Below are 25,662 nucleotides of genomic sequence, written 5' to 3' on the forward strand. Positions count from 1 at the left end.
TTGTTGACTTGTCTACACAGTGGTTTGCACGCTATGTACTAGAAACACAACTAGTGATAAAACCAGCTTCTTCAGTGGAATCAGTTTAAAACAATAAGCCATCTTGCCCACCTCTACCTGGTGCTGCTTCCAAGAAAGGAGAGGCCCTAGTTGGTGAGTTTACCAGCAGAATGGGCCTGACCACTTCCACTAACAAAAGACTGAATGGAGGCAGACAAGCCAGAGACTACTCTATGGCTCCAAAGCCAAGTGACACAGAGTTGCCACATCCATACTCCAAAGCACTTCATGATGGGTCTCCTCCATGTCCCATGTGGTGTGCCTAAGAAATAATAATCCATAGGTTCCCTCTCAGTCAAAATCATCTTAAACAAGGTAAGGGCTGAACTACTGCCCAAAGCAGTATTTTCATAGCATGAAACCTAGGTCTGTGTTGCATACCCTAGAGTGTTGATTAAGGACATGCAGCTGTTTCTGAGCTAGCAAAGGCTAGTGATGTCCTTGTAGCACTATACAGGCAGCCAAACCTGGTGCTGTGATGTTCATACTACATGTGAGGACTGGTTCCAGGCATATTATTCCTCCCCAGGTATGATAATAGGAGAGCACTAGGTAGCACAAACCAAAACCACGCCAGAAAACCTTGATAATAATTAAGCCATAGGCTCTATCAGCAGTGCAGCAGTTGAACTCACACCCAGGCCTTGCTCTTTTTAGCAATATAAACTTAGTCAGACTGCCTCCACCAAACAACTCTGAATTCCGGATTCCTCCTCCCTCCTGAGCCGTCACATTAATTATTTCAGACTACAAGGAGGTAGAGAAGCAGGCTCCCCCACCCATCCTCACACCACTATGGAACTGGAATATGCAGCTTCTAAATACACGAGCACATCTGAGTAACTACCACTATGATATTTTCTTAGTACGAATAACATGAATGTATGATCCATGTTATAAAAGTGTTTGACAACTATTGCTATGTCTATTGCTGCAGAGCTGTATAAATTTCTGCTCATCTTTCTGCAATAATGAGCAAGCTGTCTCCACTCCCCACCTTGCACAAAGACATTCAGCAGGGATCCCCTTGGTCCATGTTGGAAGAGCATCCTCCCCCTTTGTACACACCCCACAAGTACTTACAACTTCGTTATCTAGGTTTCAGACTGTTCCTGGCATGAAAGCAGTATTAACTAAAATTCTCCCTCTAGAATAGAACAGCAGAAAAGTGCAGGAATCAGGAGTATTACCATACCTTACAGAAGCTTTTGATATCAGTCAGGCTGTGTCAGCTATTTGTACAAGCAGATATGGCAGTAAGTCCTTCCTTTTTCACTAAATTTTTATTTACCGCGGACGACTCTTCCTACAGAAACCTCAGCTACAGTGTATCATTATACTCTACTGGATCACATTCCCCCCCACCCTGCCCCCCAGAAATTTTAAGACTGGGAGGAGACACCCACTTCGACATCATCATTTTTGACAGCTGAACAGAATTTCCATATTGACTCTTTCAGAGGTAAAACAATCTTCTCAAACCAGCACTCAGTTAGCCGAGTTAAAAAGTGATGCCAGTCAAAAAAAGAAAGCATGTGGGAAAGAAAATAAATTCCTTCACACGAGGCCCCTGCTGACTGCTCAAAACATTAGCAGGGAATGTGAGAAACTGCCTCCTATTCCTTACGGCCGTGTAACGGCTCCAAACCGGCGTAACACCCACTAATGCAATTCTGGAGCACAGCTTCAGTGAAAGAAACACACAGTGCAACGACAAAGCAAATGCCTGCTCACGCAGGCCGAGTACACAGCAGCAACAACTGTAGATGAGAAAAAAAGTAAACAAAGCCCCCCCCAAATAAGATCTTAATGGAAGGATCACAATCGAACTCGAGAGAAACTACAAGGAAAACTTAGACACTTTGCTTCCCACTTGGTCTGCACAAGGATTTAGAAAGTACCTGAAGAGCTGTGCTTTCGCACTGCAGTTCCTAGGCACAACTGTGAATCTAAAGCAGGAGTTAGAAGCCTCCACACCACTTTGCCTTCAGATACAGGCTTGATTCAGTTTTAGTTTTCATGCAGGTCCTGTGATGAATAGTTGTACGTGTGCACAGGCACACAAAACCAAGTATTCGGTTACAAGGGACTTCATGGGAACATTTAACTTTATTTACAGGGAGTGAAATGCATTCCTGAAACAAAATTTTAAGCTTAAACCTCTTATTCACTAAATTAAACTTGACCTAACACAGATGTTGAAAATGTTCATCATTTTGTATTTCTTTCTAAGAAAAGCAGAGTTTGCTTGTCAAAGGTAATCAAATTTATGCTGGCAATGATCAGGCACTGAACACAAGACGATGCCTTCCACAAACAAATGGAAAGATTTCTCTTTCTGATTAGTCGTCATGAAGGCAAATGTTGACAACCATGTGTTAGTATTTCCCTACAAGAGCCGAAGTCAGATGACTCAAAGTAGGGATGCCCAACCTCCATCCTCAAGGCTACCCATCACTGGTCAACCATTCCTTTCGGTCTCACATTAGTAACTTCTAGCTCTCAGCTGCCCGATTCCTTAGGGGCAGAGGGGACCACGATTTCATGTGTAAGCACTTTCCGAAAGCAGCAGTGTTAGATCCTGCATGTGCAATACAGTTGAATCAGATTTGCTGAGCATGTGCAGATCCTTTGGGAACGTAAAACCCGCTGAACACGCACGGATCAGCAGCACTACACACAGGCGCACACATATACTGAATTGTTCACAGGAGAGGAGAGGAGGACGATTTTGGCAGAGAAACCTAGGCTGCTACAACAATGTCTATTACATAGCCCATTCAGCTGAGAAATCCAGACTCCACATTTTCAAAACTCAAGTTTCTATTAAAAACACACACACAATTTAACTAAAAACTAGCAATCTCATTTTTGCAGAACAATTCCTTCAGCGCCCTTAAAGCCTCCAGTTATACCAGACAGGACCATCATGCAACATTATTACTCCTAACTCAGAGAAGTTGCCTTGTGGATTAATTAAGAAGTTACTGCATGGTGCGTTGTTTTGTTTTTTTTTTTTTTCCAGTCTCCAACAACACAGACAAATAGCATTTAAAGAAAATTAAGACTGCAAAGTCAACCAATTCAGAACGGGTCAGAATGTTGTTGACTTACACAACTTTCATTCACGTTCTTACAACTACACGCATCATGAGACTGCCTTTCCTGACATCATCACATGATGTATTTTTCGACAACATATCTTACGTGGAACACAAAGAAGAGTACTCAGCGAGCAGTGTTCAGTATTTTGTGTTTGCTTGTTTTTCACAAAGTGGCCACCATGCCTTATTTACTGCTATCCACATACTCAAACTGCTCTGAATACATGCCCGTATTGCTCAAAACTACTTGAGTGATGGACTTGATACGTGACCATGGAAGGATGGAACTCCTGTGCTCCTGTTTTCCTTATACAGATCACAGGAATAATTTGGGTCTCCCAAGCCATGCCAACCATTGCAGTTAAACATCTGAAGCACCTGATTCATGTCATGAACTGTACAGGGCACAAATTCCCTGCAACTGATGTCACTTCAAAAACATTGCACATGCAAGACTGACTTTAGATACAAATATATTTTAAAAAGTGATCTTTTAATACTTAAACGACAGTGAATTTGAGTATTTTTAAACCCATTTTTATGGGAACATTTTTAGACATATAACAAAATTTCCTCATGAGTCTACTGCATTCACCACTACTGCTTAAGTGCTTTGTGAATACTAATGACCGTTTTCATACCATCTCTGTGAAGTGGGTCATGTCCTTAATCTGCAAATAGAAAACCCAAGATCAGTATTATCTGGTAATTAACTGTCAAATATTAGAGTCCCACAACCTGATTTTGCAGAATTACATACAACTTCATACACTCAAACACAGCTCCTCCTAGTTTACGTATTTCTGTATTTTAATCGCTTTTTATTTATTAACTTTTTTAAACAATACCACTATTATAATCACATTATTATGTAAAATAATCCTTGGTGTAACATCTGAAAAAATATAGCATAGAAAATAAAACACATGCCTTAATACATATGGGCATGCCCTGTAGCACAACTGCATTTTCTCTATGGACAGAAATTAACACCAAGTAACATCGTGACAATACAGTTATAAAAGATGAATTATTACACTTGAATGCATGCACACAGTTCTTCTTTGCAAGAACTACGTGAAACCAAGATGCAAAACATCTTTGAAAAGTTATGGTCAGGTATGAATAGATATGAGTATTATTACCACATACTTTGCATAATAAGAATAATTGCAGAACGATGCTGTATGACATTATGCTGCTGTGCAAAACAAAAAGCCAGGAAATGCAAAATACAAGTATAAGCTACAATACGAGTTGAAAAGCTTATTTGGCAGCATATTCTTGGCATAAGATTCAAGTACAAGACTCTGGGGAAGCTTGCGTCAAGCAGGTTTTCAGCTCTGTTTCCTAGTGGAGATTCACATAATACTTCAGTTCCCTGCATTCCTCGCAGTTTGTCACACAGCTAAGAAGTCACCAGAGACTTATATTCCCTAACTTCGTTTTATTTATTGCTTTCAGCATAGCTTATAAGGTGCCTCTAGTAAACATTTACAGCTTTCTAACACCAGCATACATCACCACTTCAGAAAATCTCAACGTGTTGGGTCACGTCTAAAGTAAAGGATGGTATTTAAGCAATCAGAACTGCACCAGAGCACTTCTGTGGGAATATCTTTGGATCACGTTCCTTTCAGAAATTGCCTGCAATGTTCTGGCGAAACATTAAGCTTTTTTAGAACAAAAGGTTAAAAAAAGATCAGATGTGGTTTTCCTTCAATTTTCATAGTCTCTTGGATGATTTATGACTAAATGCAGAAGTCATAACTAAATGGTCATGATAATAAATCAAGTTTAGATGACTTCACCAGCCATCTAAGCTATTCACTACTGAAGTTAACTATGATGAACCCAATCTGTTGTGGCACAGTTTTGTAATTATACCATTAGATGAGTGCTGATTATGTGGACATTTTGTTGATTGGAAGCGAGGACAGGACAAAAAGGATTCTTTCAAAAGTACCAGGTAATTTCTACATTAAACAGAATGATTACCCAAGCATCCATCACAAGCTAATCTCTTGCAGAGAACGAAAACCTGCATTGCTACTACAGAGAGGAGTGAGAGCAAATCCACCTCGGATTTGCAAATCCACTTTGTTACAACACCCCTCTCCATCATTTTTGAAAAATCATGGAGAACGGGAGAGGTGCCTGAGGACTGGAGGAAAGCCAGTGTCACCCCAGTCTTCAAAAAGGGCAAGAAGGAAGACCTGGGAAATTACAGACTGGTCTGCCTCACTTCCATCCCTGGGAAGGTGATGGAATGGCTCCTTCTGGAGGCCAAGTCTAGGCACACGGATGAAAAGAAAGTTATCAGTAGTCGTCAGCATGGCTTCACCAAGGGGAGATCGTGTTTGACCAACCTGGCCTTCTATGATGGAGTGACTAGCTGGGTAGATGAAGGGAGAGCAGTGGATGTGGTTTACCTTGACTTCAGTAAGGCTTTTGACACTGTCTCCCATAACAACCTCATAGTGAAGCTCAGGAAGGATGGGTTGGATGAGTGGACTGTGAGATGGATCGAGAACTGGCTAAGCAACAGAGCTCAAAGGGTTGTAGTCAGCGGCACAGAGTCCAGTTGGAGGCCTGTAGTTAGTTCCCCAGGGATCAGTGCTGGGTCTGGTTTTGTTCAACATCTTCATCAATGACCTAGATGAAGGGTTGGAATGTACCCTCAGCAAGTTCGCCGACGATACAAAACTGGGAGGAAAGGCTGATACACCAGGAGGCTGTGCTGCCATTCAACGGGATCTGGACAGACTGGAGAGTTGGGCAGAGGGGAACCTCATGAAATTTAACAAGGACAAGTGTAGAGTTCTGCACCTGGGGAGGAACAACCCCATGCACCAGTACAGATTGGGGGTTGACCTGCTGGAAAGCAGCTCCATGGAGAAGGACCTTGGAGCCTTGGTAGACAATAAGTTACCCACGGAACAGCAATGTGCCCTGGTGGCCAAGAGGGCCAATGGTATCCTGGGGTGCATCAAGAAGAATGTGACCAGCAGGTCAAGAAAGGTTATCCTCCCCCTCTACTCTGCACTGGTCAGGCCTCATCTGGAGTATTGTATCCAGTTCTGGGCTCCCCAGTTCAAGAGAGACAGGGAGCTTTTGGAGAGAGTCCAACGGAGGGCTACGAGGATGATTAAGGGACTGGAACATCTCTTATATGAAGAAAGGCTGAGAGACCTGGGGTTGTTTAGTCTGGAGAAGAGAAGGCTGAGAGGGGACCTTATCCATGTCTACAAATACCTGAAGGGTGGCTGTCAGGAGGATGGAGCCAGTCTCTTTTCCGTAGTGCCCAGTGACAGGACGAGGGGCAATGGGCATAAACTGCAGCCCAGGAAGTTCCACCTCAACATGAGGAAAAACTTCTTTACTTGTGAGGGTGATGGAGCACTGGAACAGGCTGCCCAGAGAGGTTGTGGAGTCTCCTTCTCCGGAGACCTTCAAAACCCGACTGGACATGCTCCTGTGCAACCTGCCCTAGGTGATCCTGCCTTGGCAGGGGAGTTGGACCAGATGATCTTCAGAGGTCCCTTCCAACCCCTATCATTCTGTGATTCTGTGAAATCCAAGACATGGCAATACCACTGTGTACGCAAGTCAGTGTTCTGAGTCAAAAATTAGAACAGCTTCTTCTGTTGTCTTGGATTAACAGCTCCAAAGGAATTCAGTACTGGGTCAAGCTTTAGCCTGTCTACTAATGCACATAATTTGTATTTATTTCAGAATATGATTCAACATAAAGACAAGGTTCAGTGCTACAAATGAAGTGACATCTTTTGTCTAATAAATCTGTCTAGTATTATTGACTGTGATTCACTGTGGATGTTTAACTGTCTCAAATGTATCTTACACAGTTGTAACTTGTATAAAAGAATTTGTTAAGATTCAACATCTTAAAACTTCGTGCATTTCTTGCTGCTGCACAATCTAAGAGCAATACAGGGACTCCAAGAAATGCCTCTTACATTTGCATACACAAATTAATGGTTAGAACAAGATGATTGCAATTTCTAACTAGAGTGCAAGGGTCTTAAACGAGGTCTTGGGCTTCACAGCAGTATATAATATGCAATCAGGTACAGCAAAACAGTTGGTGTGGCTTAACAAAAAGAGTGAGTCATGTCTCTCACTGGGGCCCCAGGCTTCAGAATGCTTGAGAAGCAAAATTCCCCTACCAGTTTCATGCCAGCAATACAAATCCAAAAGCAGGTTTCTAGCAGAAGACCGTAGAGATCTTTGGCAGTCACTACAGACACAAAAGGTATTGGTAACAGCGATAGTTATGATCTGCAGTTTCTTAACCTGGAATTAAGAAATACGCGGGACAAATTTTGCTACTGTGTGACAATAATAAAGATCAGCATTCTCTTTTTACACCAGGATACTCTAAGTCATTCTCATTTTTATAAAACATCACCTTCTCATTACCTTTCACTTGAAGGATTCAGAGTATTTATTTCACAAAGGTTGAACCTCATTATCTAAGTGACCGAGAGCTTCCCCTCTTCATGCTCACAGGCACAAAAACTGGACTTTCTCTAACTGACCCCTATTTCCAAGTTATGTTAGTAGCAAAAATCATTCTGACATGCTTGGTCCAAGTCTGCCAGGGAGGGGAACGGATTCAGCCCATCTAATTTTAGGCACATACATCTGATCTAGCAAGACCCTTTTTGTCATCAGTGGGGAGAAAAAACACATATCTAGAACACAGTAAACCCTATCCCTATGCCAATGTCAAAAATAACTCTGAAGATCTCAAATACCTTGTTGTTTCTGGTGCTTTTGCCAATACATATTTACTCAACTATTCCCATATCTTACACTTAAATGTCAAACTATTCATGGATGGTGACATTTTTTGCAATGTGTTCATCCAGTGCACAGCCCAACAACTAGCATTCACAGACACTACAACGTTTGAAATAAAATGCAAGCAGAAAGGAACCAAAGATATCAGGAAGCAAAGGATTTCTAACTCCTTCCAAGGTATTGAGAATGACAGTTCTGTGTGATTAGGGCAAAATTTCCAGAAAAACAGATGGTTGTGATTTGAAGGTTTTAAGGGATGGAGGACCTACACATGTGTCTCCCACCCCAAGGCTTTACGTTGCCCTTGGATTAACCTTCTCAGGTTCCCAATTTGCTCTCCAATTTTAAGAACATCGTAAAGTAATACAGACACCACAACATGTTATCACGCTCAGATATCACTTCTATAATAAGACCCAAGTTACGTTAACCCCACCACCACAGGATTACAGTAAGAAGGACACATATTTGTGCACGTGGTTTCCTAAAATATTCCCCAAACAACTGAATTCCAGGAGGCAGGTGACCATGGTATCAGCACAACCTGGATGCTGTGACGCAAAATTTAAGGTCTTGCACATGGTGGTTTTTGGTGGGGGTTTTTTGAGCATTTTGACATGTTCTGGAACTCAGCAAGTCTTCTAAGAGACTTAAAAAAAAAATATCATCAGTGAACTAATTGTTTTTCCAGCTAATTCTTGTAGTTTTTTTGATGCAATTTATCTTTATATTGAGTACATACTAACACCTTTTCCAATTAAGATTACATTCATTACGCTGAACGTAGTATCATTTCCTGTCCACTGCAAGACAGACACTGCTATCAAGTAGTTTTGCACTATTTTCAGTTTTACCATCTCTGCTAAGCAAGAGCTAGATTTATATAATTGCCAGACTTCATTAATTCCTAGTTACAGTAGTAACTTTAAAGTAGTAACTTTATGCTTGTCCTTAGCATTACTTTTAGCTAACTCGTGTTCTAAGCTTCATTGCATGTAACTTATCACTCTCAGTCTGCATCCCTGTACAGATCAATGAGTAGTCCACAGCACTGTGACTCACAAGCTGAGAACCACTGAACTGCAGCATTAAAAATAGGAGGAAAAATCTAGCATAGCAGTCAGAGCCAGATGTAACACTTGTGTTTGGGAGTGGATTTAGTGTTGATTCACCTGGTGAGGTGTGGCTTTCCACACTATCTTTCACTAAAGTTAAGTAACAGTGCTGATTGTAATTGTTTTTCAATGTTTATAATGTTGCCAAGACCTACCATCTTCCATTTTTCCAATATGAAATACCTGAGAAGCCGATTTCAGACAAATAGTTCTGCTTCAGAGGTATTTTCAGGGAAAATACCCTCAGGTCTGGTGTATTTTAAAATCTATTCTTAAGCAAATCTCATAGCTCTGTGCTTTGGACCAAGGACTTCAAATTCAGCCAGAGTTTTACAAAAAAAGTGCATTTTGTCCATGAGAAAGGGAACAGCAACTTCTGACAACGTTAAAATAGAACTGAAAGATCAGGTTAAAGATTAGAAATAAAACATTATTCAGCGACATATTTGCCCATCAAACCTGAAGTCAGTGTTAACTGTCTTGTTGACCATTGTCACGTCAATTATATTTTTACAAATTTCATAAAATGATAATAGAATGAACAAATCAGTGAAAACATCTATAGCTACAGAAACTTCTATTCTCCTTAGTAGACAGAACTAGAATAAGTATTGGTCAATGGCAACTAGAATTGACTGAATTCTTAAATCTAAAACATAAACTCTATTTTTAAGAAAAGAATTAGGCTTAACTTGCACAGAACAGTATCAAAAGGAAACCAAATCAAAGTTGAAATAACAGTGCTGTCAAATTCTGTTCAAATTGGGCAAGTTCTAAGTCTTCTAATAAAAAGTGAGTTGAGAAAGTCAGTAATAAACTGATTAAGTCTTAGCAGCTACAACTTTCTAAGGTTCCATCTGTTCTGTACATGTGCCACCCTGGGTCTTTGCCAGATCTGAGGCCTGGGACTCTCTTCTGTATTGTCAGTGACAGGACATCCCTGCTGTGCTCTGTCAACAAAGAAGTAGTGCCTGTTTGAATATGGAGGTGACAAACTTGGAACCGTGTAGGACACAATTGATACAGACAGCCTGGTAAATAGAAACGGAGCTTGCTGGTCAAGAAGAATAGAAAATACGGATGGAAATAAATGGGGCATGGGAATACAGCCAAAGCATTATGTAATAATACCACTAGGGGAAACTAGAAGTGACAACTTTTGGAATATTTGCTGCAGAAGTGAAAACAGAGTGAACACAGTAAGAAAGAATTTAACAAACAACATGGAAAAAGCGTAAAAACATTTCAGAACTAGGAATCCTGTTGAAGAATCAGCAAAGACAATAGATGAAATTATAAGAGGCATACTCAAGGGAGACACTTTCTCTGCAGAAATATTTTTGTTGGTGTTCACCATGAAAAGCATCGTAGAGGGTCTCGCATGAGAGCACTTCTTCATGGAAGACTCAAAGGATCTGTTTCAAACAGAAACGCTGGTATAACTTAAAAACAGATTAACACTATGAAAAAAAGCTAGTTGCCAAAATGAGAAGGTATTTACTCCTTGAGCTTTGAAGAAACTACTGATGTTACTGAAAAATGTAATAGCAAAACTATTCAAGATCGTATATAATCTCTCACTTAAAACTGCCCTAGTACCAGTGGTTAACATAATCACCATCTTTAAGAAGTTTCTAAAGCAGACCAGGGAACTATAGACGAGTAAGCTTGGTATTTATAGTGAATAAAGTGGTGATAGTAAATCTAAAACAGTTGGGGAATAAGTGAGTAAATGTGATATAACATGCAAGTGTTACCAGGGCATTTGTAAAATAGTTACACTTCACAAATCTAATACCACTAAGTAAAAAAGCTCCCAGAAGAGAAAGTGGGTTGACAGCCTACTGAATTTCAAAAAGGCATTCCCCAAAGCCTCTTAAAGAAATTAAGCAACACTAGAGTAACAACTAATGTCCTTTTGTGACGAAATAACTGGTGAAAGGAGAGGAAATAATGGTGGACCCTGATGGCTATGAATGTTATTGAATATTTCCTGTACAAGGAACAACTAAATAAAATAGAATTCTTCAGCCTAGAGAAGAGGCAGCTGAGGGGGTTCATGCTCTCTGCAGCACTCAGTCACATTAAGAGGAAGCAGTTGCTCCCCACATCTTCCACTGGGACACCTCAGTGAAATCACATGGGAACAGATGGCAAATGACAGGTTCAACTTCAACGAAAGGAGACTGTTCTTTACATTCCAGGTAACTCAGCTGTAGACTTGTTTGTGGTAGGTTCTTCTGAATGTTAAATGCATCCATGAGCACAGGAAAGACTGGGCAAAATTTCAGAAGGAAAGTGCATACAGACCCACTGAATTCAGCGATGCTCCCTCTGGTTATGGGTGGTTTGAAAACTACCACCATGTGCTTGCTCTGTTCATCTATTTTTCTCCCTATGCATGTGCTATTTATTGCCTCTGTTAAGAGTCAACAGGCAGAGCTGGACAGCCTCAGTGTGTACAGATGGGTTCACACACACTGTTAGGTAACAGAACAGGAAGAGAAACAAGACTGGCTAAAGAGACTAAGGGCACAAAAGACAAGAGACAGACCATTTGCTAGAGGTAGTGTAGTATGCAGGAGGGGTGTGCTGGGTATAAGTGGCAATGTTTTGATGGAGGCAGGCGCTGCAGGACTGAGTGTAACCTGTGGCAAGTGTACTGGAAAAAACCAAAAAGTGAAAAGTTTCACAGAAGCAAGGGGTATTTCCCCTAAGGGTGTGTGTGTTTGCTTCAATCCCAGAATCAGTAATTACAATTTTAATTGACAATAAATTAATTTAGGAAATTGGGTCCTGATCTGAATAGCCTACCTCTAGCTAACTGAATATTCTAAACCTGTGAGTTATTTTTCCACTTGAATCTCCAGGTTTCTCTTCCTCTCATTGAATAATAAATTCTGTGGTGAATATCAACATCATTATTTTCAAAGCCCCTACAGAAATAGAGGATTCTGTTGTCAGAACTGTGTCTCAGTAATGTTGAGTTTGGGGAATGGAACATCATACTCTGTTTTTAGTAATGTGACAACTTCTGAACCTCATGTTTGTTTCCACACAGGGTGTAAGCTACTGCTAAATAGGAGTACAAAGAAGGCGGCTGTATGAGTTTCAAAAATGCGTAAAATATCAAAATGAACAAGAATTAACATCTCACCTGTAATAAATATGAGCCAGCGGTATCTGCACTGGAACTCTCATTTTGTATTGTATTCTGTTGGGTAATAGCATCTTCCTTCTTTCGCTCCTTCTGCCCTGCTTCATCATCTTCATACTCATCAAGGCTCTAAAACCAAAAATATTCAGTTATAAAATAGTCTTTGTATGTTGCTTTGCATGCTTCCCACATTTCACAAAATTCATGCAGCAGTGAATATTTTCAAAGATTAATTTAATATTTCAGAAAAGTTTAATCAAAGATTTAAAATTTTTTTCCATGGATAGTGATACGTCCAATACAAGAATAAAGTCTGACAACTAACTGCTTTTTCTTAATCACAAAAATAAGAAATAATTAAATCAAGATCCAGCATGTCAAAGCTTTAGGCAACGTTGTCCGAATTCAGTGCTAATCCTGCTGTGAGCACGAGCTTGGACTGTACCTGAGGTCCCTTCCATTTGAATCATTATACAATCCTGTTTGTCATAAACAATGATTTTACCTCTAAGTAAGAGATATTGAGGAAGTACAGAAAGGAAAAAAAGAGTTAGTTATACTCTTCGCTCAGCACATGACCTTTTGTGACACAGTGGCATCTGCTGAGATTGAAGTATCAGTCTCAATCAGCCATCTTAACTTTGCTCTCCTTGGTTTTACCTTTGAAAATTTACCATTGGAAATTAGTAATTTACAAATTAATTGGACAGTCATTAATTACTAACAATTAACATATATTACATTTTGGGTCTTCAACACAAATGTTTCATACTAGATTTGCTGAAATAATTGATTCAAAAGGATTACATTTCTAAAGCACTGACTGCTGACAAGGGAGAGACAGGAAAAGTAAATAAATAAATTAATTTAAAAAAAAAAAAATCAGTAACTGCCTGTGTTCTAGCTCAAAGCCATGCTGAGGCCTGGGTAGAAATGTGAGGACTCAATCAGCTTTGGACCAAGTCAGCTATGTCTAGATCGGTCTACTAGTTTAACATACACAAATTTACAGAAAGAAAAAAACCACAATCTCATGTTTAGAAGACCAACTTGAAGCAAACATGAAGTTCCAAAAAAATCTGACCACATCACAGGTTGTTTACCAGCACTCTGCATTAAAACAAGAGGTTTGAGAGACCTAGTTACAAAAACACAGGGAACTAACCATTCTAAGATAGCAGAAAAAGCTTCTAAATTAATGTGCAGTAGGCTTGAGAAACAGAGAACAGCGCTACAAGAAAACAAAGATGAATGTCATATTATTCCAATGGAAGTTTCTAATGCACAAAAACCAAAATCACTATCCTAAGGCTTAGGAACTGACCATCTCTTACATCATCTTATCCAAAGGACACAAAACTAGTCAAAAGCATATAAGAATAATGCTGCAATGTAGTATTTTTTAAAAAGGAAAACTAGTGTTATTTACTAGCTGAAAATAGAACTAATATATAAAAAACTAACTTCAGGTGCTCCAAAGCAAACACTATGCTGATAGAAAACTGACAAACTAGAAAGGTATACATTTCCAAAAGTGAACATAATAAAGTAAACATAAGGGAACCTGAATAAAGGCCATTTAAATTCTCTACAGTAGCACTCACGGCACAATACTAATGCAATTTCACCAGTCTACTTCTAACCAGCATTTTAATGCAACTGATGTAGACCTGTCTACTTCTATCACTGAGAAAAGGCATACTTGAAAGATTACTGCAGCTGAATCATGATACATTAAAAAATACTTACAGTAAGCAGTCTTTTCAAAATAAAATAATTCTAAACATTTAATTTTGTTCTGTCAGGTCCATTTTTAACAAAGCATTTAAAAAACAGTCACGGCACATTCCAGGAGATGATTGCTGAATCAACATCCTCTAACTTTTACAAACTGTAAAGCTTAAAAATTTTGGTAACATAAACTTAAGTCTGCATCCTAATTTATCCCATTATCCTAATAATCTATTCCGAAGTGACAAAATAAGAAATAATGAGCCACTACTCCAACAAGCAATGGAGTGATCTTCAACTCTTACAAAACCAGCCTTATTCAGAAAGAACTATGAAGCTCACAGAAGGTATCATGTAAATTAAGACTAATGTCATGCAGATGAAGAATGGTATCGTGTTAGAAAAACAGGAAAACTTTCAGATTGTTCTTCCAGCCTCCAAGTTGCTCATGTAAGAGAATGAAGATCCCAGATAAACTCAAACAAAAGGGCAGCGTGACATGAATTTGGAAGAGCAGCCTCTCATAAATGTAGAAGAAAACTGACTGGCGACAGAAGAGACTAGTAATCTTCACACACCTCAAAAGCAGCCTTGCATTTTCAAGGAACAACATTCTTTAAGGAGAAGCTTAAAGCTCAAATTACAGTACTGCAGTCTTTGTAGCAACTAAGTAGACAAGTGCTTCTTTCTTCACAAATTCTCTCCTTCAGATACATACTTCTCATAAGCTTTCCAGAGACCATCAGCATTCCACAGAAATATTTTTCTCCAAATACAATTACATCTGTGAGGAAGAATGTTCTTCTCTCTTTCGATACGATCACCTGCTACTAACTGTTCTTTTAGCAGTTTTGGACAGGAACAAAATGTCATCATCTGATACATATTTCCAGCCACAAAATTTTAAACGAAGCATTTTCGGATAAGGTTTGCCCGTGATGTCCATTCCTACCCTCTCCTTTCTCAGGAAGGTCCAAGATCACAAAAACCTGCTAATCAACACCATCAAAGTTATTCACCCCCTCCCCCAAATTCATACTTCTGAAGTGAAAGGCTTTCTTCCCAAGCACAGAACAGTTAGCTGAACAGTTTATGTAAATCAAATTTGGAGCATATAAACTCTGCTTTAAAGGCCACCAGGGCTTGCTCACTGGAGCAGGTCCCAAGCCAGCTGGGGCCAACACAAGTTTAAATTGTGAGAACCACAGAAGCAGCAGGTTTTTTTACGTCTTACAGATGAGGTACAAGAGTCATGGACAGGTTGATCCTCACCATTTGCAGCTGATGTGGCACATACGGCTAGCATCGCCAATGCCTTCCTGCCCTAAAGCTGATTACTAGTCACAGTCAAGGACCTTCTGTGGTTTCCCGGGCACAAAGGTTATGTTCCCCTTCCAAACATACGGACACGCACATACGTGCATACTAATTTAAACAGTGCCCATGAAATGCCTGCCAAGCACAAGTCAACATGATAGCAACTACAGAATTTTAACATTTTACTGCTTTTTACTAAAGTTACTAAGTTTTGTTTCAGTAACCACTAGGCTGAATAAAGAAATCCATTTGTTTTGACCCACGATGAAATAAACTTCATGCAAAATAATACTTTACATTCAACATCCTGCTTATGCACTTCTCCATCAACTTCAGTTAGATTGCTAATCTTAATGCTATTTATATGCTAAGCTAACTTTTAAATTAATAAAAATCAACAAAAGTCAAGTTTCAGTTGACAGAGTAGATATTACTGAAAAATTTAAAAATGTCCAAAGTGTCGTTACACACTTCAAATATCATTTTTGTTCAAACTGTCCTGCAGCTGAAACTGCCTCAGCCCACAGGCCATTTCAATCAGATGGATTACTGCATTGCTCGTGTTGCAGGCTTCTCTAAAACACTACACTTTGCTTTAGAAACTAGTTTAGCATCACTGAAAAAGACATAAATGCAGTAATTACTTTCGCTGTCAGCACAGCTGAGAAATGGACTTGTAACCATCGAGGTGTAATTCTGACCCATTATATAATCCTCTCTATCCATTCCCTTCCCCCTGCTTTTTTTATTTTGCTGCTAGGCACATACCATTTCAGATTCTTATTTTCCATTAAAATCATCTGAGTTTTGTACAGCAGATATTCAATGTGACATTCCCACATCTGATCCTAATATAAGGAATCCACAGAAATTCTTTAGGTTTTCTAGCATTTCAGTAAATGTTTGAAGCTGTACTATAAACATTTTTCCGTAAACCTCTAGTATGGAAAATACAAGCAGAGTAAGATGCTTTCAAAAGAATCAGACTGATGAAGGAAACAGCCACAGAGATATCCCCGCATTCCAGCGCACCACCAGCCCGCAGTTTGAGGAAACATTGTCCAAAGACCATTTCTAACGATTCACTGGTTTGCTTCCTATAAACATTTGTGCATTGTTAAGAACAAACAAAAATTGGGGAGAGGCTGTCTTTCCCACGAAAACAAGTGGTATTCCTGCATGCAAAAGATGAGTTTCTGAGTGCACACAAGCCGCTCTCGCCACAAGAAATGGTGTGCGAGTCAAAATGTCGCTCTCCCCATCCCCCTGCATGCAGCAGCTTGCTTCTGCCTTGCAGTTCTGCTGGCCGAGCACGTATCTAAGAGCTTCCCAGTTCATCTCATGAAAGGTCAGTCAGGTTAGTTAGCAGTTTTAATTAGCCCAGTTGATTTTGCCTGAACCAGATGCAAGCCCATTCCAACTATTTATTTCGCTGAACTCCGTTGAGCTACCTCAGCTTTTTGAAAATGATGAGCACTTGAGATAATCACATATTTAACCAGGACAGCAAGATGTGCAAGCAGATACATACTCTCAGTAAAACCCTGTGTTCAGCTTCAATTGGGCAATAAATAGAATGTCTACAACACAAGCACCATCAGTTATCTTGACTTCTTTTTAACTTCTTAACCATGCTAATGTTCTAGGAGAGGAAACAAATCTAGGCTTCTTCCCATTGTCCCAAAACAATTTTCAATAATTAAAAAAAAAAATTTTTAAAAAAATCAATTTTACCACAAGGACATTTTCCGTGTTTAGTAAAGTTCAAAGTGCACTACCAGAATTTCATACCAAGATGTTGGAAAAGTGTCAAGGCTTCTATTAAATGTAAACATTTCCTAAAAACTTCCCAGTAGAAATAGGAGATAAAATATAAGAATTCTGTTTTTAACTCTGAAAAAAATGTCACTAGGCAATTAACTGCAACAAAATACATTTTTGGAATCAACATTATTTTTCCCACAGCTGATCATTCAGAAAAGTATAGAAAAATTAACTGCAGATAAAAGACAACTATTTTATACATCATTTCTTTATAATCACTCTTCTTACTGCAGCACTGAGAACCAAATGCTTCCTTGATTTACCATGTGCAAATACCATCTTCCTACCTCTGTTCACAGTACCAAACCTTTCTGTCATCACCTCTCAAAATACAAAGCAACAACAAGCAAAAATCCCAAACCTCAGTGATTTGATATTACCTTTTCCCTTCAGAAACACTATTTTTAAACATACTTTTTAAACACACTTTTATTATAATGTACAGGCAGTACCCAAAATATTTAAGTAACGTGGATTTACAGTAATATAATCTTTTACTAGAACAACAGTGTAATTGGAAAAAATGCATCTTTTTCGCTATGCAAACTTTTCATCAGGTTTAGCTTGCCTAAGTGCTTTTCCTTACAAGTTGAAAAACATCCTTATAGAGGTGAAAAGAACTAAAGTTAATCACAGGAACTATCAAAAAACCTACAAACAGTGCTATGGATATGGATTACTCAGTAAAACATTTTATTATTTTAAGAATACTTGACCTTAATTCTCACATTAAGAGAGTCCAAAAAAGGATTCTGAACTCGAACACCTTATCTGCATGAACTTTGTGCGCTTCTAAAAGTCTACGTATCCAAATGGAGTGGTCCAATATCAACAATTAGCATGATCACAAGCATGGATTTTTAACCCAGAAAAAGAATAAAGGCAAGAATCTTTGGTATCCAAGATCAAAAGAGACCTGAATGCAGCAATGGGTCAGTGGCCAGCAGGTGGGCCGCAACATAGCTGACTGCAGGCATAGGATGCACTCATCCTTGGCCAGGCTGCCAACAAAGCAAACCAAAAAGATGAGCATCACTTAGAGATCAATGAGATGCACGTCTTCCTCTACAGAACCCACAGCATTCATGATTATAAGTCACATTTACATTTTGCTTGAACTCTATCCTCTTCTCACCCATAATGAGAATTTGTAAGCGCCTACTTTGTATACTCAATTATATTTCAGAGCAAATACAATTTGCAGTCTTAAAATCCACTTAGAAAATTTTTCTGGAGGAAAAAAACCAACATATTTGTCTGTATTAGAGCAAAATAACAAAGTATTTTGAATTCTTTTAAAGCTTTAAGTAAAACATCAACTACATTAACACCAGAATGTCAATTATCCCACCATTATAATAACAAAAAGCAGCTAAGTTTGCAGTTTGTTATTCAGCAAAATACACTGTTTGGCCACCACTGCCTTCAAACATACCACAAGAATGAGTTCAAAAGTCAAATGTTTAACTTAAACTAATCGCCAAAATATCCTTTATCCCAAGGCTTGTCAAGAATGACTGGTGGAAACGCTCAATTTAACTACTTAGTATGCAATATTAATATTAAAGTCACAGAGTAAAATGCCAGGAATACAAGAGAAACTGCAAAAGTCAAGCTATCTAGCATTATCGAAATCCATCTAGAAAAGAGAAAAACATAATAAAAAATATGGATTGGCAAGCTATCAGAATTAAGCACCAAACTATCTAATACCACACTCAAAGTTAGCATTTTAGACCCTTTTCAGATTGATCACCATCTAAGAACGCAAGTACCTAACAGTAGAATTGACTGAAGATCCTTACGCAAAGACAACAAAACTGCTGATGCCTGTTCCGTAAGGAAATTATTATATGAATACAGTAGCGACTCATCCAAAAGAAGTACCAATGCCCTGCTCTTAAAAAGAAAACAAAACCCAACAGCAAATAAAAAGGGCTAAGAGAAAGTTGTAATTTTGCTCCAAAGTGAAGTCAGTCACCAAACCTATCTCTTTAGCCTCCTAATTAACATTCTGAAGTGATGCATCCTACCTAATACAAAGATCGCAAACCAGTGGCTGAGCAGACGGAACATGGCAAAAAAAAGTTTGCCTGTTTCATCCAGGAGGGGAAAGGAAAAAAGAAGAATAGAGAATTGTTGAAGATATTTGCACTGTTCACAACAGAAATATTTCCCAGTTTGCATCATGCCATACATGTTAGGAAACAACAATCACATTGCAAGAACAGAAAAGAGAACTCGTCCTGGATGCATGGAAAACAAGCTGTAGTTTACAGACTTGACGGTCTCCTACACTATTTTTCCTATAAAACTTGCTCCTATATTAGATAGGATTCTGGGAGGTAGTGGTATTACAGAGCACGCAAACTGAATCTGAATGTAATCTGAAATGGGAGCAGTTTACCCACCGGGAACAATGGCTGAACAAAAGCCACTCAGAGAACAGTTAGATAATGGAGTTAAAATGCCTGTAAACCACCATCATTTTGACTTCCATTGCTATGTATTCCTGCCAAAACTAAGCAAATAGAAAAAATGCTCCAAAAGGGAGAAAGATGTATTGTCATGTAGATAAAGACCATACAGATTGAGCACCCTTCTCTTTAAAGCCAGAAGAACAGCATGAGAAACAAATCTTGGAGGAGATTAGCACACTAGTTTCAAAACAGAAGTATTCCTTTTAATGTGACCATGTAACATAAAAGGCATCTAATTCCTATTTTCTTCCCTAGTACATCTATGGTACTTCTAAAAAGAAATAAAGATGAGATCAGTATTTGAGGAATGTCCTGAAAGAACATCAAATAGGTTAATCAGTGTACTGTATTTCTAACTATGCTATCCTCTGAACCATGCAGTTCGTAGCAATTTATATTGTCTGAATATCAAGTTGCATTTAAAATTGTTTAAAAAAAAAATGCAGCACAGTGCCTTCATAGGTTTCTGCTCTTAACGGGCTAATTGACATTTTTCTTTTTTCTACCCAACTGAGTCTCATTCAATGTTTACACACAGTGGGCGTGGGATTGGTCAAACCAAACAAAGCCAAAGAGGCTGCTGACAACCAAGTGAGCACGGACAAGCCACGACAATAGACTCGGAACCATTTCCAAGGGAAAAAGAAAACTTCGGCACAATGCTTTTTTGAGAGTTGTACTGCATTTCTCATTTGGGAGTGGAATCTTTCAAATCTGTAGAAAAGCTGATAAAAATATTAACCAGGTTTTCTGCTCTCCCAGATGTTTCTTTTGAGTCCTAATATAAATAGCTGCTCTAACCAGACAGATAAGACTTGACTTTACACTCAGCTGTGGGGCAGAAAGGGAGAGGAACTACTGAAAGAACACCTTAAACAGGATCGGCACATATCTGGATAAAAACTGTTGAATTTGACTTCCAAGGCAATAAATAAGCACTTTTTGAAGCCCTCAGCACTGATTTCAGGAATAGACAGTGCTGATCGAAGCCATGCAGACAGACAGCACATCTGTAGTACTGAAGCCTGCTAGGATGGCAATACTCGGAGAAGATCAAAAAAAGTTTGAAGTTGCTGCTGCAGTCAATATTGTGAACTATTTTGTGGGAAAACGCCTTATACCTACAAGTTAATCCTAGCAACAATGCTGTGAAGCTGTTTCCCAACGTGGACTTCTGAGATCACCCTTTAGCTCTGCATTTGGAAGGATGACCTCCTCCTCAGGGGCCTTGCCAACAAATTTTTTTGTATAAATGCTTGTATCAAGGTCCGAGGCTCCTCATGGAAATTCAGTCCAGGTTCTCATAGTGCAATCCCATGTCTTAACAGCATGAAAGTTTTCTGTCAGCAGCATTTGCACCCCTGCTTCATATGGAAACTGTGCTCAGAAAGCAAAATCCTTCTGTCCCCATATTTTTTTGAAGTCACAAGTGACAGAGGTGGGGGGTGCAGACAGTAACAAATAATAATAGGTTACTATTGTAAAGACAAGAAAGTTGCACAATTATTTTTTTAAAACCAAGTTTGCTAAAAGTGAAAGATGCAGATTAGCTGCCACAGTAATTCAAGGGCTAGACAAAGCAGGCAGTCACCCTTCCACCTGAGCAGCCAGCGCAGCATACAGCCCCGAACCAGCTCAGCAGGTGGTGCGTGACTCTTCCCATTCAAAGGCTCCGTGAGGAACTGAGGGAACTATAGGATTGACTTACGAGCGAGGAGGAGAAAGCGTGGGAGACAAAAAGAGCTGTGGGAAAGGATCATAGAAAGAACATGCAGCTGATGCCTGGTGAGAGGGAGCTAGGCAAGTACACTGACATTACAGCAGCAAAAATAAGCAAGCAAGCAAAGAACGCATCTGTTTCAATCGGTCTGAGACACAAAATGACACATTATACTTTTCTGTGGTCTGTCCGTCACTGTCAAAGTGACCTGCCTGATTTCCCATGCAGCATTCACCCAAAATCTTTACATTTTGATTATCAGATCTAAGACAGAGCTGGACATACTCCTCTCCCAGAAGACAAGGAAAACTAGGACTTCAGGATGGGAGCATGCAGACAGATAAGACTTTGCCACTCAAGAGCATTTCATGTGCACACTTTAAGCCCACAAAACAGTACCAGCAGGTTCAAGTACCTTAGTACACCAGCAGCATTTGCATATGGCAACCTCAGAACAGAGAACATGCATAGACACAAAAACAAATCAATCCAGGTGTGAGGAAATGTAGTATAGGATCGTAATGGGAGGAATGAGTCACGTCATACAGTTGTTTCAAAACAACTGCACTCACTGGAACCTTGCACTACTGCAACTCATTGTGCAAGACAGCTATGGTATTCCTACACCAAATCAAACCAGAATAAACCAAGACTAAGTAAAGCAAGGAAATGCTGGATAAATAAAAGTTTGTATTTGCAAGTGCAGAAGAGGTTTGTACAAAAAGGCAAATTTCCATTAGTGTTTTTTTAATTGTTGAGTGATTGATACAGTTTTTGCTGGTTTTAGCTATATAGTTACCTGCATGCAATACAGACTAAGTCTTGGCCAGGTCTTCAGCGACCAAGAAGTTCTTTGCATGTCAACCCAGCTACCTTGTCAGGACAGACAGCTCAAGCAAATCATTAAGATTTCAGCTTTGAAGGCATTTGTTTTCTTGATTCAAAAGATCAGCTATAGCTTGCACTTCTCAACTGTAAAATAGGAATAAAGTGTACAGTCCTCTTTTCTGAAGTACTCAGAAATCTACCCATTAAAGATGCTCAAGAAACTTTGTTACATGCTGACATGGATCTTCGCTGTGCTCCGGATCAGTGCGTTGCTTGGTAATGCACTGGCAAGGGTCCCCCTTGCTGAGGCACAGGATAAAAGGGCCACGACACCCCTTGCCCCCATTTTCTATTGAGTGTAAAGAGAACGTGAGGTTAAGGCCAAGACTGATACACAAATTAACGTGCATCATCTTCTCCATGGTAACTGTTCACGTGTGTTGTTTTGTAGACCAAACTGTGGTGAACACAAGGTAATTCAAGCTTTATCATCCCCTAGTGAAAGGTAAACAATTTTACATATCCTGTAGGTACCACGGGGTAGGAGCATTCACACTGTTACCATGGAGCAGCCCTCAGTCATTCCTGTGTTCAACCAACAGTGCAGAGGACAAGGAGAGGAATTAGCGTGAGCCGACAGCACTGGAGATGGGATTCACAGCTCAATTTATCTCGTGCAATAACCTATCACAGCCAAATGATACTTTAAATCAAGAAAAAAAGGTGTCCTCTTAAGAATCTTAATTAAAAAAACAACAATTTTCAAAGATAAAATGATGCTCCAGTAAGGAACTTCAAGGTTGGGGGAGGAGGGCAGGGGGACAAAACCAAACCCACCATCACCACCACAATAAATCCCCCGGCCATTGCTACCCTTGCACTCCAACCCAAGCCAGGGGAACGTAAGTGAGGAAGTATCCGAGGAGGATGCAGGACTGAGGATTCTGCTGTTCACATTATTAAAACGTGCTTTTAATTTCTCAGACTACAAGCTAAAGCCTGTAATAATGTCACTTGGAAAACAGAAGGCTGAGTGAGCATCTGAGGGTGAAGAGGAATGTTTTCACAGGCGCAGTTAGTAAATACCACTGGCTCCTGCAGACATTCTTCCTTAAATGGAAATTAACATTGCTTTAGCTTAGGAAAAAAAAGTCTTGATACAATAGAAGTGATAGGCTAGCTATTAACCTTTTAGCACCTGCTCTAAAAGATAGAAAAATCAGCAGAAGGCTTTATATACACATTACTTTTTGTTCAAGAACAATTTTAAACCATTCCCCTACCACAGGATTCCTGTCTGTAGATTTGGAAGAGTAAAGAATCCAAAAGTATCTCGAACACTATAAAAACAATGTGGAAATAAAAAGTCTCTCTGCATATCTATGACTAACTGTATGAGGGCACTGGACAATGTAAAGAAAGGAAACTACTCCAGATAGAATCAGAACTGAACCTTCACCCTAAAGTTGAGCCAAACTTTATTTGGACACTGAAATAACTCTGCATTTCTTCGATTTTATTTTTACTTCCTATTTTTTATTTTCACATGCCCCCCGCAATTGCTTTTTCCAGCCAAGAGAACAAAATCGTTCTCCCTCTCCCAAGATTCCTAACAAATTCAACAACATGACAGACAAGGGCTGAGGCTCCACAACAGTTTAGATTAGCCTATGTTCATTTAGCCATACTCCAGCTCTCTGTCCCGCTCCTGCCCATGGGCATCCACCAGCCCTCTGCACCACCTCCCCTGACAGTGGCAAGCCACATCAGGGCCATTTACTAGCAGAAAGCTACTTCTATAAGAAGCGAATATTCTTTTGTACACCTTGGTCTAGCTAACTACAGGATCAAATTAATGCCAGGCTCAGCACAGGCAAGGCAGGTAAATGCAAGGATCCAAACCAGCCTGGATATGGAAAAGGTTAAACTCTCACAAAATTAAAATCTCAGCAATTCAAACCAGAGAAATACTGACGTATTCATCTAAAAGCACATGCTAGTGGGGACCATTATTACTATTTTGGGATATAAATAGTGTCCCCGATAATAGTAAACACTGTCTATTTTTAAGGGGAAACAAACTACTGGTTCAGATTCCAGAGCCCCGACACATGGCCAAGGTGACTTCTTTAACCTGCAGGTTGTATGGGCTACAGAACAGCTTTCCCCTTGCAAGCTGCACAGCTGCTATTAATGTAAGTAGCAACAAGAGGGCTACTACACAGCTGCAGAGTTCATCCACCCAACCATTGGAGTTTCACCACCATATCACGTAACAGCATAGCCCCGTGTTATGATTCGTAAGGTAAAAAAGCCCATCAAAAGTCAAGGACACTGGATTAACGTGCTCCTTCTTACAGCTTGGCTCCACACACAGCTGGGCCATTGTAACTGAAAGAAAACTGCACCATAAGTATAAATGAGAAGGATGGAGAGACAAGACAAGCTGGACTTCTTAACCTTCTTAACCTAAACCTCCTTTTCTACCACAAGGAGTAAGAACTCAGAAATACCTAGCCTGGTCAAACCGCCCAGCCTCATCTTCTGCTTATCCTGGAGTCTGCACTGCCCATTCTTCTTTCTTGGCACAATGTTTACCTGTACCGGAGCTGATCCTGCTGTGATTTCATTAAAACCCAAAAATGTTATTTTCAGACCTGCTACTTCCCCCTATTTTAAAAACAGGTGTCCATGCACAACAAAAGGGACAGCACAAGGACACGAACCACTAGATCTGGCCTAACTCCTTGTGAAATTTGTATCGAATTAACCCCCTCTTGGCACAGATATGCAAAAGTGTCATTAAAATATGTATACTTTGTATAAGTAGTGTTCTTCAGATTAGTAATTTCTCTTGCTAACACATGCAAGGAATTTTATGAAAAAAATATCTATTGAAATCAAGACCACAGAGATCATAACACAGCTATGACATTATGCCCTGTGTACTAGGGTTTTGATATTCTCTCATTATTGCTTTAAGTAGAATTTTCCACTTTTTTAAAATCGGGCTCCGTTTTCTTAAAACAACTAGAGCTCCATTCACAATTCCATGATTTTTTAAATTGTACTTCTGACATGGATTTATAGTAAGATTAAAAAAAAGGTACTGTTAATTAAGCTGTAGTAGTTTATGCCTGAAATGTAAGTCTGGCCTAGGATCTTTTCTGGCTGTGAATCTGAAAGTGGGAAACAGCTAGGTTAACAATTGGCTATCTTTATTTATATTTAATGCTGTATCTTATTAACTGGAGTTGGGATAATATAAGGCTCTGACTTTCTTCTGTAGCTGCTTTTCAACTTTTCAACGTTTGTGTTTGAAGAGCGTTTTTAAAATGCGTAGAGGAGGAAGGAAGATGTAAGTACATCTATACATTACCATATCAAACACCCACAAAGGCTTTCACAGTCATTCACCACTGATACGAAATGCTGTAAACAAGGATTTCTCCCAAAAGTCCAGTTAACATTATAAACAACTTATTGGGTCAGTGACAACAAA

General features: G+C 39.4%; 1 protein-coding gene across 1 annotated transcript in view; it reads right to left on the reverse strand.

Annotated features, from left to right (window-relative positions):
* PAWR (pro-apoptotic WT1 regulator) overlaps positions 1–25,662 on the reverse strand; it is a gene marked incomplete at its 3' end in the record, with an annotated part of 80,045 nt that overhangs the window by 24,979 nt on the left and 29,404 nt on the right. The window contains exon 2 of the mRNA XM_082013519.1: positions 12,261–12,389. Coding sequence (XP_081869645.1) covers positions 12,261–12,389 — 129 coding nt within the window. The remainder of the gene's footprint in view (positions 1–12,260; positions 12,390–25,662) is intronic.

The sequence above is a fragment of the Phaethon aethereus genome, assembly GCF_964289735.1.
Source record: "Phaethon aethereus genome assembly, chromosome: 1".
NCBI lineage: Eukaryota > Metazoa > Chordata > Aves > Phaethontiformes > Phaethontidae > Phaethon > Phaethon aethereus.